General features: G+C 46.0%; 1 protein-coding gene across 1 annotated transcript in view; it reads left to right on the forward strand.

Moving 5' to 3' along the window:
• pde9aa (phosphodiesterase 9aa) overlaps positions 1-8,934 on the forward strand; it is a 214,045-nt gene extending 205,111 nt beyond the window's left edge. Inside the window, exons 17-19 of the mRNA XM_063050162.1 lie at positions 6,488-6,616; positions 8,614-8,709; positions 8,827-8,934. Of these exons, the coding sequence (XP_062906232.1) occupies positions 6,488-6,616; positions 8,614-8,709; positions 8,827-8,934 (333 nt within the window). The remainder of the gene's footprint in view (positions 1-6,487; positions 6,617-8,613; positions 8,710-8,826) is intronic.
• The last annotated feature ends 6,089 nt before the right edge of the window (positions 8,935-15,023 follow it).

Raw genomic sequence — 15,023 nt, forward strand, 5'->3', positions numbered from 1 at the left:
CCCAACATCGGGAACAATCTTCCCGCATCTAGCCTGTCCAATCCCTTTAGGATCTTATACGTTTCAATCAGATCCCCCCTCAATCTTCTAAATTCCAACGAGTACAAGCCCAGTTCATCCAGTCTTTCTTCATATGAAAGACCTGCCATCCCAGGAATCAATCTGGTGAACCTTCTTTGTACTCCCTCTATGGCAAAGATGTCTTTCCTCAGATTAGGGGACCAAAACTGCACACAATACTCCAGGTGTGGTCTCACCAAGGCCTTGTACAACTGCAGTAGTACCTCCCTGCTCCTGTACTCGAATCCTCTCGCTATAAATGCCAGCATACCGTTCGCCTTTTTCACCGCCTGCTGTACCTGCATGCCCACTTTCAATGACTGGTGTATAATGACACCCAGGTCTCGTTGCACCTCCCCTTTTCCTAATCGGCCACCATTCAGATAATAATCTGTTTTCCTATTTTTGCCACCAAAGTGGATAACTTCACATTTATCCACATTAAATTGCATCTGCCATGAGTTTGCCCACTCACCCAACCTATCCAAGTCACCCTGCATCCTCTTAGCATCCTCCTCACTGCTAACACTGCCACCCAGCTTCGTGTCATCCGCAAACTTGGAGATGCTGCATTTAATTCCCTCATCCAAGTCATTAATATATATTGTAAACAACTGGGGTCCCAGCACTGAGCCTTGCGGTACCCCACTAGTCACCGCCTGCCATTCTGAAAAGGTCCCGTTTATTCCCACTCTTTGCTTCCTGTCTGCTAACCAATTCTCCACCCACACCAATACCTTACCCACAATACCATGTGCTTTAAGTTTGCACACTAATCTCCTATGTGGGACCTTGTCAAAAGCCTTTTGAAAATCCAAATATACCACATCCACTGGTTCTCCCCTATCCACTCTACTAGTTACATCCTCAAAAAATTCTATGAGATTCGTCAGACATGATTTTCCTTTCACAAATCCATGCTGACTTTGTCCGATCATTTCACCGCTTTCCAAATGTGCTGTTATCACATCCTTGATAACTGACTCCAGCAGTTTCCCCACCACCGACGTTAGGCTAACCGGCCTATAATTCCCCGGTTTCTCTCTCCCTCCTTTTTTAAAAAGTGGGGTTACATTAGCCACCCTCCAATCCTCAGGAACTAGTCCAGAATCTAACGAGTTTTGAAAAATTATCACTAATGCATCCACTATTTCTTGGGCCACTTCCTTAAGCACTCTGGGATGCAGACCATCTGGCCCTGGGGATTTATCTGCCTTCAATCCCTTCAATTTACCTAACACCACTTCCCTACTAACATGTATTTCGCTCAGTTCCTCCATCTCACTGGACCCTCTGTCCCTTACTATTTCTGGAAGATTATTTATGTCCTCCTTAGTGAAGACAGAACCAAAGTAATAATTCAATTGGTCTGCCATGTCCTTGCTCCCCATAATCAATTCACCTGTTTCTGTTTGCAGGGGACCTACATTTGTCTTTATCAGTCTTTTCCTTTTTACATATCTATGAAAGCTTTTACAGTCCGTTTTTATGTTCTCTGCCAGTTTTCTCTCATAATCTTTTTTCCCCTTCCTAATTAAGCCCTTTGTCCTCCTCTGCTGAACTCTGAATTTCTCCCAGTCCTCAGGTGAGCCACTTTCTCTGGCTAATTTGTATGCTACTTCTTTGGAATTGATACTATCCCTAATTTCTCTTGTCAGCCACGGGTGCACTACCTTCCTTGATTTATTCTTTTGCCAAACTGGGATGAACAATTGTTGTAGTTCATCCATGCAACCTTTAAATGCCTGCCATTGCATATCCACCGTCAATCCTTGAAGTGTCATTTGCCAGTCTATCTTAGCTAATTCATGTCTCATACCTTCAAAGTTACCCCTCTTTAAGTTCAGAACCTTTGTTTCTGAATTAACTACGTCACTCTCCATGTTAATGAAGAATTCCACCATATTATGGTCACTCTTACCCAAGGGGCCTCTCACGACAAGATCGCTAATTAACCCTTCCTCATTGCTCAAAACCCAGTCCAGAATAGCCTGCTCTCTAGTCGGTTCCTCGACATGTTGGTTCAAAAAACCATCCCGCATACATTCCAAGAAATCCTCTTCCTCAGCACCTTTACCAATTTGGTTCACCCAGTCTACATGTAGATTGAAGTCACCCATTATAACTGCTGTTCCTTTATTGCACACATTTCTAATTTCCTGTTTAATACCATCTCCGACCTCACTACTACTGTTGGGTGGCCTGTACACAACTCCCACCAGCGTCTTCTGCCCCTTAGTGTTACGCAGCTCTACCCATATCGATTCCACATCTTCCCGGCTTATGTCCTTCCTTTCTATTGCGTTAATCTCTTTTTTAACCAGCAACGCCACCCCACCTCCCCTTCCTTCGTGTCTATCCTTCCTGAATATTGAATATCCCTGAACGTTGAGCTCCCATCCCTGGTCACCCTGGAGCCATGTCTCTGTGATCCCAACTATATCATAATCATTAATAACAATCTGCACTTTCAATTCATCCACCTTATTACGAATGCTCCTTGCATTGACACATAAAGCCTTCAGGCGCTCTTTTACAACTCTCTTAGCCCTTTTTAATGCTTGCCCTGGATTTGTCGGCCTGCCACTTTTACTTTTCCCCTTTGTACTTTTTGCTTCTACGCTCACTTTACACCCCTCTGTCTCTCTGCACTGGTTCCCATCCCTCTGTTGTGAACTAACCTCTTCACACCTAGCCGCTTTAATTTGATTCCCACCCCCCAACCATTCTAGTTTAAAGTCACCTCAGTAGCCCCCGCTAATCTCCCTGCCAGGATATTGGTCCCCCTAGGATTTAAGTGTAACCCGTCCTTTTTGTACAGGTCACACCTGCGCCAAAAGAGGTCCCAATGATCCAAAAACTTGAATCCCTGCCCCCTGCTCCAATCCCTCAGCCACGCATTTATCCTCCACCTCATCGCATTCCTACTCTCACTGTCGCGTGGCACAGGCAGTAATCCCGAGATTACTACCTTTGCGGTCCTTTTTCTCAACTCCCTTCCTAGCTCCCTATATTCTTCTTTCAGGACCTCATCCCTTTTCCTACCTATGTCATTGGTACCTATATGTACCAGGACCTCTGGCTCTTCACCCTCCCACTTCAGGATATCTTGGACGTATCTGAATGGGAATGGGAAGCAGAGTTGAAGTGTGTGGCTACCGGGAGATCCTGTCTGTTGTGGCGGACGGAGCGGAGGTGCTCGACAAAGCGGTCCCCCAATCTGCGTCGGGTTTCACCGATGTGGAGGCCGCACCGGGAGCATCGGATGCAATAGATGACCCCAACAGACTCACAAGGGAAGTGTTGCCTCACCTGGAAGTACTGTTTGGGGTCCTGAATGGTGGCAAGAGAGGAGGTGTAGGGACAGGTGTAGCACTTACGCTTACAGGGATAAGTGCTGGGTGGGAGATCAGTGGGGATGGACGTGTGGATCAGGGAGTCGCGGAGGGAACGATCCCTGCGGAAGCAGAGAGGGGTGGAGAGGGAAAGATGTGCTTAGTGGTGGGGTCCTGTTGAAGGTGGCGGAAGTTGCGGAGGATAATGTGTTGGATCCGAAGGCTGGTGGGGTGGTAGGTGAGGACAAGGGGAACTCTGTCCCTGTTGTGATGGCGGGAGGATAGGGTGAGGGTCGAAGTGCGGGAAATGGAGGAGATGCATCAGAGTAAGAGTGGGGGGGGGTGAGGAAGAAATGCAAGGTAGTAGGTGACATGTGAAACCGGGGGGGGAGAAGGGATGAAGTAAAGAGCTGCGAAGTCGATTGATGAAAGAGATAAAGGGCTGGGGAAGGGGGAATCTGACAGGAGAGAACAGAAGGGAGGTGATGGGCAATTAAGGAGATGAGGTAAGAGAGGAAATGGGAATGGGGGATGGTGAGCGAGAGGGGGCCACAATCACCTGAAGTTTAACAAATCGATGTTCATGCTGTCAGGTTGGAAGCAACCCGGACAGAAATCTGGGGTTGCTTTTCCAACCGGACCACGTCCTCATTGCAGCAGTTGAGGCCAGGGACTGACATTTCAGAATGGGAATGGGAAGGGGAATTAAAGTGGGTGGCCTCTGGGAGATCCTGCATTTTCTGGCAGACAGAGAGTAGGTGCTCGGTGAACCAGTCTCCCAATCTATGTCGGGTCTCCCCGATATACAGGAGACCACACCGGGAGCACCGGACACAGAAAATGACCCCAACAGACTCACAGGTGAAGTGTTGCCTCACCTGGAAGGCCTGTTTACGGCTCTGAATGATATTGAGGGAGAAGGTGTAGGGCCAGGTGTAGTACTTGCTCCACTTGCAAGGATAAGAGCCACTGGGAGATCAGGAGGAGGGATGAATGGACAAGGGAGTCGATTAGGGAGTGATCCCTGCGGAAAGCAGAAACAGGGGGAGGAAAAGATCTGCTTGTTGGTGGGATGCCATTGTAGATGGCGGAAGTTGCGGAGAATTGCGTGCTGGACATGGAGGCTGGTGGTGTGGTAAATGAGGATAAGAGGAACCCTATTCCTAGTGGGGTGGCAGGAGGATGGGGTAAGAGCAGACATGCTTGACATTGAAGAGATGCGGTTGAGGGCAGGGTTGATTGTGGAGGAAGGGAAGTCCCTTTCTTTGAAGGAGGAGGACATCTCCTTCATTCTGGAATGAAAAGCCTCATCCTGAGAGCAGATGCGGTGGAGACAGAGGAATTGAGGGAAGGGGATAGCATTTTTACATGCTTGGGGGTTTATTATAGACATCAGTCGATAAGTTGTCTCCAGAGACAGAGACAGAGAGATTGAGAAAGGGGAGGGAGGTGTTGGAAATGGAAATAGCCTACACTGGTAGATGCCCCCCACTTTTCCGACACTACATCGATGTCTGCATTGGTGCTGCTTCCTATACCCATATGGAACTTGTCAACTTCACCCCCTTGCTTCCAACTTCCACCCTGCCCTCAAATTTACCTGGTCCATTTCTGACACCTCCCTCCCCTTTCTCCATCTCTCTGTCTCTGTCTCTGAGGACAGCACATCTACTGATGCCTATTATAAACCCACAGACTCCCATAGCTACCTTGACTATACCTTTTCCCATCCTGTAACTTGTAAAAACGCTATCCCCTTCTCTCAATTCCTCCATCTCCATCGCATCTGCTCTCAGGATGAGGCTTTTTATTCCAAAATGAAGGAAATGTCCTCCTCCTTCAAAGAAAGGGACTTCCCTTCCTCCACAATCAACCCTGCCCTCAACTGCATCTCTTCAATTTCATGCATTTCTGCTCTTACCCCATCCTCCTGCCACCCAACCATGGATAGGGTTCCTCTTGTCCTCACCTACCACACCACCAGCCTCCACGTCCAGCACGTAATTCTCTGCAACTTCAGTCACCAACAAGCAGATCTTTTCCTCCCCCACCTTTCTGCTTTCCAGAGGGATCGCTCCCTACGTGACTCCCTTCTCCATTTGTCCCTCCCCTGATCTCCCAGTGACTCTTATCCTTGCAAGTGGAGCAAGTACTACACCTGGCCCTACACCTCCTCCCTCAATATCATTCAGAGCCCCAAACAGGCCTTCCAGGTGAGGCGACACTTCACCTGTGAGTCTGTTGAGGTCATTTTCTGTGTCCGGTGCTCCCCGTGTAGTCTCCTGTATATCGGGGAGACCCGACATAGATTGGGAGACCGGTTCACCGAGCACCTACTCTCTGTCTGCCAGAAAACGCGGGATCTCCCAGCGGCCACCCATTTTAATTCCCCTTCCCATTCCCATTCTGAAATGTCTGTCCTTGTCCTCCTCCACTCACGTGATGAGCCCACACTCAGGTTGGAGGAGCAACACCTTATATTCCGTCTGGATAGCCTCCAACCTGATGGCATGAACATCGATTTCTCAAACTTCCATTAATGGCTCCCCTTTTCACCATTCCCCATCTTCTTTTCCTTCTTTCACTCTATCTCCTTGCCTGTCCATCACCTCCTTCTGGTGCTCCTTCCCCCCCACCACCCACCTTTTCTTTTTTCCATGGCTTTCTGTTCTCTCCGATTGGACTCCCACTTCTCCAGCCATGAATCTCTTTCACTGATCAACTCCCCAGTTCTTCACTCCTCCCCCTTCCCGTTCCCCTATCACCCCCATCTTTTGTCTCCAGTCCTGCTGAAGGGCCACGGTCTGAAACGTTGACTATACTCATTTCCATTGATGCTGCCCAGTTCCTCCAGCTTTTTGTGTGTGTTGCCCCCACAACTAATGGTCCATTCGCTCCTCATTCAATCAATCTGTTCCCCAAAATAAATATTACTCACACGAGTTAATCACGATGTCCAAATCAAAATCCTTCCCAAAATCCAACCACTTCCATTGATTATTCATGCCCCCCCAAATCCCTCCCTCTCCCCACCCCCATAGATCCCTTCCGATCCGGATTTACTGACTCCCTCTGGAACTGTTCCATTGCAGAGCGATCGGGAGAAAGCAGAGGGTCTCCCTGTCGCACCTTTCATGGACAGGGACAAGGTGACCAAAGCCACAGCCCAGATCGGCTTCATCAACTTTGTGCTGATCCCATTGTTTGAGACGGTGATGAAAGTGAGTAAGAAGAGGGTGAATCAATTGGTCATGTAGGCAAATGTGTATATGCACACACATAATGGTCATGTAGGCAAATGTGTATATACACACACACACACACACACACACACACTGGTCATGTAGGCAAATGTGTATATACACACACGTAATGGTCATGTAGGCAAATATGTATATACACACATACACACACTGGTCATGTAGGCAAATGTGTACATACAAACACACACACACTGGTCATGTAGGCAAATGTGTATACACACACACACACACACACACACACATGAACATGGGTCATAAGAACAGCAGCCGGCCATTCAGACCCTCAAGCTTATAATGGTTTCAAAGGTACATTTAATGTCAGAGAAATGTATACAATATCAATTGTGAAATTCTTTTTCTTTGCAACTATCCATGAAAACAGAGGAGTGTCCCAAAGAATGAATGATGGTTAAATATTAGAGCCCCAAAGCACCCCCCCTCAGCTCCCTCCCTCCCGCACACAAGCAGCAGCAAAGCGATGATCCCCTCTCCCCCACCAGCACAAAAAAAAGCATCAGCACCCACCATCAGCACTCAAGCGTGCAGCAAATCAACAGCAAAGACACAGACTTGCAGTACCCCAAACACTACTCGTTCACCTGGTATTCGACATACCACAGGCTCTCTCTCTCTCTCTCTCTCTCTAAGAAGGGAGAAAGAAATGTCTCTGTTTCACAGCGAGACGAGAGACATAACAAACAACTTGCCAATTTATGGTGTTAAAAGTCTGTTGCATCGCTTTTTATGAGCTCTGTGCCCAAAGATCTCGGGTCACAGCCAGAGATCTTCCGTCTCCCATGACACACTGATTTCCTGCTGACACACGGACCTTTGGTCCGCCCATCTCCAGAGCCTTGAGATCCCAGAACTCCAAAGGCGAGCTAATCTCCTCGGCTACATCTTTGACAGATCGAATAATGGCCAGTCGTGAGACCCTAAGAGTGGGTCCATTTCTGCAAAGAACCAAAATCAGCTTGTAACTCCAGGTCAGGGTCTTCAAAAGAACCCTGAAAGCGAAAAATAGAGACATTAAAGATGGAAATAGGGTTGTTTCCGAAGATGCAAGCGAAGGAGTCACTGTTAAGCGCCATTGTGTCCTCCTAAACTCCTCCTACAACTCCAGTTACTGAGATCATGGATGATTGATCTTCAGCATCAGCAATGCTTCCCTGCTCCAGAAAATGGAGACCCCACAACTCTTGCTCAGAGTCACCACTTGCTGGCTGAAGAAATTTATTATCATTCTCAAACCTAAATGGTTGACCTTTTAAGACTGTGATTTCTGGGTCCTGACATACTATTGAGAGGAAGCACCCTTCAACTACTCTGCTAAGCCTGAGATCACCATTCCCAAGAAACCTCCAAGTGACCATCAGTCTCTGGAAACCCATGACTGTACTGAGATCACTGTTCATTCCTCCAAATTCATCAGCAAAGGCCTCATCTGATTAAGCTCTCTTACGACAAAAGCTGTTTCACCAGAGACCCAAGTCATGTCTCTTCTTGTGCCCTCAAACTTTGTAAAAGTTTGAAATGCTGAAGGCCTCCCCAGTCCGACAGATTGAAGCCCTGACTCTCACACCAAGTCCAGTGGACAGAGTGAGGCCTGACCCTCACCAAGGCCCAGTGGACAGAGTGAGGCTCTGACCCTCAGCCAAGGCCCGGCAGACATTGCGAGGCCCTGACCCTCGCCAAGGTCCAGTGGACAGAGTGAGGCTCTGACCCTCACCCAAGGCCCGGCAGACCCAGCGAGGCTCTGACCCTCACCAAGGCCCGGCAGACATAGCCAGGCCCTGACCCTCGCCAAGGTCCAGTGGACAGTGAGGCCCTGACCCTCACCCAAGGCCCGGTGAAAAGAGCGACCCTTGACCCTTACCCTAGGTCCAGTGTTCTGATTTCATTGATTTTCACCCAATACTTATAGCTGTTTATTGATTACACCTTCCGCTGCTCAGCTTTTCCCACAGATCGAAGATTCCATGGTGCAACCACTGAGAGATTCACGGAATCACTACGAAGAGCTAAAGCAAATCGATGACACTTTGAATGAGGTAATACGTGGGAAAACCTCCTTTGACATCTTTTCCTTACTCGTTTGTCTCATCACACTGACACGGCACAGTGATTTTATCTCATCACACTCAGCCTTCTGTACCTTATTGATTCAGTCTAGTTACAGCCTGAATGTTGTAGGAATCTTTGCTTTCACCACCTTGTCAGCATTCCACATTCTAACTATCTGGGTGAATAAAAACCTCTTCTCATGGATGAATTGAAAGTGCAGATAGTTATTAATGAATATGATATAGTTGGGATCAGAGTCATTGCTCCAGGGTGACCAAAGATGGGAGCTCAACATTCAGGGATATTCAACATTCAGGAGGGATAGACGTGAAAGAAAAGGAGGTGGGGTAGCATTGCTGGTTAGAGAGGAGATTAACGCAATAGAAAGGAAGGACATAAGCCGGGAAGATGTGGAATCGATATGGGTAGAGCTGCATAACACTAAGGGGCAGAAAACGCAGGTGAGAGTTGTGTACAGGCCATCTAACAGTAGTAGTGAGGTTGGGGATGGCATTAAACAGGAAATTAGAAATGCGTGCAATGAAGGAACAGCAGTTATAATGGGTGACTTCAATCTACATATAGATTGGGTGAACCAAATTGGTAAGGGTGCTGAGGAAGAGGATTTCTTGGAATGTATGCAGGAAGGTTTTCTGAACCAACATGTTGAGGAACCAACTAGAGAGCAGGCCATTCTGGACTGGGTATTGAGCAATGAGGAAGGATTAGTTAGCAATCTTGTCGTGCAAGGCCCCTTGGGTAAGAGTGATCATAATATGGTGGATTTCTTCATTAAGATGGAGAGTGACATAGTTAATTCAGAAACAAAGGTTCTGAACGTAAAGAGGGTAACTTTGAAGGTATGAGACTTGAATTAGCTAAGATAGACTGGCAAATGATACTTAAAGGGTTGACGGTGGATATGCAATGGCAAGCATTTAAAAATCGCATTGATGAACTACAACAATTGTTCATCCCAGTTTGGCAAAAGAATAAACTAGGGAAGGTAGTGCACCCATGGCTGACAAGGGAAATTAGGGATAGTATCAATTCCAAAGAAGAAACATACAAATTAGCCAGAAAAAGCGGCATACTTGAGGACTGGGAGAAATTCAGAGTCCAGCATAGGAGGACAAAGGGCTTAATTAGGAAGGGGAGAAAAGATTATGAGAGAAAACTGGCAGGGAACATAAAAACTGACTATAAAAGCTATTATAGATATGTGAAAAGAAAAAAATTGGTTAAGGCAAATGTAGGTCCCTTACAATCAGAAACAGGTGAACTGATCATGGGGAACAAGGACATGGAAGACCAATTGAATAACTACTTTGGTTCTGTCTTCACTAAGGAGGACATAAATAATCTTCCGGATATAGTAGGGGACCGAGGGTCTAGTGAGATGGAGGAACTGAGGGAAATACATGTTAATAGGGAAGTGGTGTTAGGTAAATTGAAGGGATTAAAGGCAGATAAATCCCCAGGGCCAGATGGTCTGCATCCCAGAGTGCTTAAGGAAGTAGCCCAAGAAATAGTGGATGCATTAGTGATAATTCTTCAAAACTCTTTAGATTCTGGACTAGTTCCTGAGGATTGGAGGGTGGCTAATGTAACCCTGCTTTTTAAAAAAGGAGCGAGAGAGAAACCGGGGAATTATAGACCGGTTAGTCTGACATCGGTGGTGGGGAAAATGCTAGAGTCAGTTATCAAAGATGTGATAACAGCACATTTGGAAAGTGGTGAAATCATCAGACAAAGTTAGCATGGATTTTGATTATGAAGACACGTAGTCCTCTTTTATTGTCATTTAGTAATGCATGCATTAAGAAATGATACATTATTTCCTCCGGTGTGATATCACAAAACACAGGACAAACCAAAACTGGAAAAAACTGACAAAACCACATAATTATAACATATAGTTACAAACAGTGTAACAATACCCTAACTTGATGAAGAAGTCCGTGAGCACAGTGAAGTTAAAAGTTTCTCAAATGTCCCACATCTCACGCAGACGTGAGAAGGAAGAAAAACTCCCCCTCCCATGCCGACTACAATCCGACTCTGAATCATCCGAAAACTTCGAGCTCTGATCAGCTCTCCGACACCGAGTACTGAGCGCCATCTCTGTCCGAACAATTTTACCTCCTTCTCGGTCGCCAAAAGCAGGCAAGGCTGGGGATTTTGAGGGCTACCCTCCGAAAGACTCACAACCACACAGTAACGACAGCAGCGAACGGGCGTTTCAGAAATTTCTCCAGATGTTCCTCTGTGCTTTCACGTCCATTCTCCATCAAATCAGAATTGTCCACGGCCCCTATTTAACGGATACGATATCATTTTCACCAGAGAGCTGCGCACGCTGCGTCGCGCTGCCATCTTCTCCTCCCGCCTCAATTTGTGAAAGGAAAATCATGTCTGACGAATCTCATAGAGTTTTTTGAGGATGTAACTAGTAGAGTGGATAGGGGAGAACCAGTGGATGTGGTATATTTGGATTTTGAAAAGGCTTTTGACAAAGTCCCACACAGGAGATTAGTGTGCAAACTTAAAGCACACGGTATTGGGGGTAAGGTATTGATGTGGATAGAGAGTTGGTTGGCAGACAGGAAGCAAAGAGTGGGAATAAACGGGACCTTAACAGAATGGCAGGCAGTGACTAGTGGGGTACCGCAAGGCTCAGTACTGGGACCCCAGTTGTTTACAATATATATTAATGACTTAGACGAGGGAACTAAATGCAGCATCTCCAAGTTTGCGGATGACACGAAGCTGGGCGGCAGTGTTAGCTGTGAGGAGGATGCTAAGAGGATGCAGGGTGACTTGGATAGGTTAGGTGAGTGGGCAAATTCAATTTAATGTGGATATATGTGAGGTTATCCACTTTGGTGGCAAGAACAGGAAAATAGATTATTATCTGAATGGTGGTCGATTAGGAAAAGGGGAGGTGCAACGAGACCTGGGTGTCATTATACACCAGTCATTGAAAGTGGGCATGCAGGTACAGCAGGCAGTGAAAAAGGCGAATGGTATGCTGGCATTCATAGCAAGAGAATTCGAGTACAGGAGCAGGGAGGTACTACTGCAGTTGTACAAGGCCTTGGTGAGACCACACCTGGAGTATTGTGTGCAGTTTTGGTCCCCTAATCTGAGGAAAGACATCCTTGCCATAGAGGCAGTACAAAGAAGGTTCACCAGATTGATTCCTGGGATGGCAGGACTTTCATATGATGAAAGACTGGATCGACTAGGCTTATACTCGCTGGAATTTAGAAGATTGAGGGGAGATCTTACTGAAACATAGAAACATAGAAAATAGGTGCAGGAGTAGGCCATTCAGCCCTTCGAGCCTGCACCGCCATTCAGTATGATCATGGCTGATCATCCAACTCAGAACCCTGTACCAGCCTTCCCTCCATACCCCCTGATCCCTTTAGCCACAAGGGCCATATCTAACTCCCTCTTAAATATAGCCAATGAACTGGCCTCAACTGTTTCCTGTGGCAGAGAATTCCACAGATTCACCACTCTCTGTGTGAAGAAGTTTTTCCTAATCTCGGTCCTAAAAGGCTTCCCCTTAATCCTCAAACTGTGACCCCTCGTTCTGGACTTCCCCAACATCGGGAACAATCATCCTGCATCTAGCCTGTATAATCCTGTTAGGATTTTATATGTTTCAATCAGATCCCCCATCATTCTTCTAAATTCCAACGAGTATAACTCTAGTCGATCCAGTCTTTCATCATATGAAAGTCCTGCCATTCCAGGAATCAATCTGGTGAACCTTCTTTGTACTCCCTCTTTGGCAAGGATGTCTTTCCTCAGATTAGGGGACCAAAACTGCACACAATACTCCAGGTGTGGTCTCACCAAGGCCTTGTACAACTGCAGTAGTACCTCCCTGCTCCTGTACTCGAATCCTCTTGCTATGAATGCCAGCATACCATTCACCTTTTTCACTGCCTGCTGTACCTGCATGCCCACTTTCAATGACTGGTGTATAATGACATCCAGGTCTTGTTGCACCTCCCCTTTTCCTAATCGACCACCATTCAGATAATAATCTGTTTTCCTGTTTTTACCACCAAAGTGGATAACTGCACATATATCCACATTAAATTGCATCTGCCCACTCACCTAACCTATCCAAGTCACCCTGCATCCTCTTAGCATCCTCCTCACAACTAACACTGCCACCCAGCTTCGTGTCATCCGCAAACTTGGAGATGCTGCATTTAGTTCCCTCGTCTAAGTCATTAATATATATTGTAAACAACTGGGGTCCCAGTACTGAGCCTTGCGGTACCCCACTAGTCACTGCCTGCCATTCTGATAAGGTCCCGTTTATTCCCACTCTTTGCTTCCTGTCTGCTAACCAACTCTCTATCCACATCAATACCTTACCCCCAATACCGTGTGCTTTAAGTTTGCACACTAATCTCCTGTGTGGGACCTTGTCAAAAGCCTTTTCAAAATCCAAATATACCACATCCACTGGTTCTCCCCTATCCACTGTACTAGTTACATCCTCAAAAAATTTCATGAGATTCGTCAGACATGATTTTCCTTTCACAAATCCATGCTGACTTTGTCCGATGATTTCACCGCTTTCCAAATGTGCTGTTATCACATCTTTGATAACTGACTCTAGCATTTTCCCCACCACCAATGTTAGGCTAACTGGTCTATAATTCCCCGGTTTCTTTCTCCCTCTTTTTTTAAAAAGTGGGGTTACATTAGCCACCCTCCAATCCTCAGGAACTAGTCCAGAATCTAAAGAGTTTTGAAAAATTATCACTAATGCATCCACTATTTCTTGGGCTACTTCCTTAAGCACTCTGGGATGCAGACCATCTGGCCCTGGGGATTTATCTGCCTTTAATCCCTTCAATTTACCTAACACCGCTTCCCTACTAACATGTATTTCCCTCAGTTCCTCCATCTCACTGGACCCTTTGTCCCCTACTATTTCTGGAAGATTATTTATGTCCTCCTTAGTGAAGGCAGAACCAAAGTAATTATTCAATTGGTCTGCCAAGTCCTTGCTCCCCATAATCACTTCACCTGTTTCTGTCTGTAGGGGACCTACATTTGTCTTAACCAATCTTTTTCTTTTCACGTATCTATAAAAGCTTTTACAGTCAGATTTTATGTTCCCTGCCAGTTTTCTCTCATAATCTTTTTTCCCTTTCCTAATTAAGCCCTTTGTCCTCCTCTGCTGGACTCTGAATTTTTCCCAGTCCTCAGGTGAGCCACTTTTTCTTGCTAATTTGTATGCTTCTTCTTTGGAATTGATACTATCCCTAATTTCCCTTGTCAGCCACGAGTGTACTACCTTCCCTGATTTATTCTTTTGCCAAACTGGGATAAACAATTGTTGCAGTTCATCCATGCGTTCTTTAAATGCTTGCCATTGCATATCCACCGTCAACCCTTTAAGTGTCATTTGCCAGTCTATCTTAACAAATTCACGTCTCATACCTTCAAAGTTACCCTTCTTTAAGTTCAGAACCTTTGTTTCTGAATTAACTATGTCACTCCCCATCTTAATGAAGAATTCCACCATATTATGGTCACTCTTACCCAAGGGGCCTCGCATGACGATTGCTAATTAACCCTTCCTCATTGCTCAATACCCAGTCTAGAATAGCCTGCTCTCTAGTTGGTTCCTCGACATGTTGGTTCAAAAAACCATCCCGCATACATTCCAAGAAATCCTCTTCCTCAGCACCCTCACCAATTTGGTTCACCCAATCTATATGTAGATTGAAGTCACCCATTATAACTGCTGTTCCTTTATTGCACACTTTTCTAATTTCTTGTTTAATACCATCCCCAATCTCACTGCTACTGTTAGGTGGCCTGTACACAACTCCCACCAGCGTTTTCTGTCCCTTAGTGTTATGCAGCTCTACCCATATCAATTCCACATCCTCCTGGCTAATGTCCTTCCTTTCTATTGCGTTAATCTCCTCTCTAACCAGCAATGCTACCCCACCTCCTTTTCTTTCATGTCTATCCCTCCTGAATATTGAATATCCCCGAATGTTGAGCTCCCATCCTTGGTCACCCTGGAGCCATGTCTCTGTGATCCCAACTATATCATATTCATTAATAACAATCTGCACTTTTAATTCATTCACCTTGTTACGAATGCTCCTTGCATTGACACACAAAGCCTTCAGGCTCGCTTTTACAACACTCTTATCCCTTATACAATTATGTTGAAAAGTGGCCCTTTTTGATTTTTGCCCTGGATTTGCCGGCCTGCCACTTTTACTTTTCACCTTACTACTTTTTGCTT

Source organism: Mobula hypostoma, chromosome 6 (assembly GCF_963921235.1).
Source record: "Mobula hypostoma chromosome 6, sMobHyp1.1, whole genome shotgun sequence".
NCBI lineage: Eukaryota > Metazoa > Chordata > Chondrichthyes > Myliobatiformes > Myliobatidae > Mobula > Mobula hypostoma.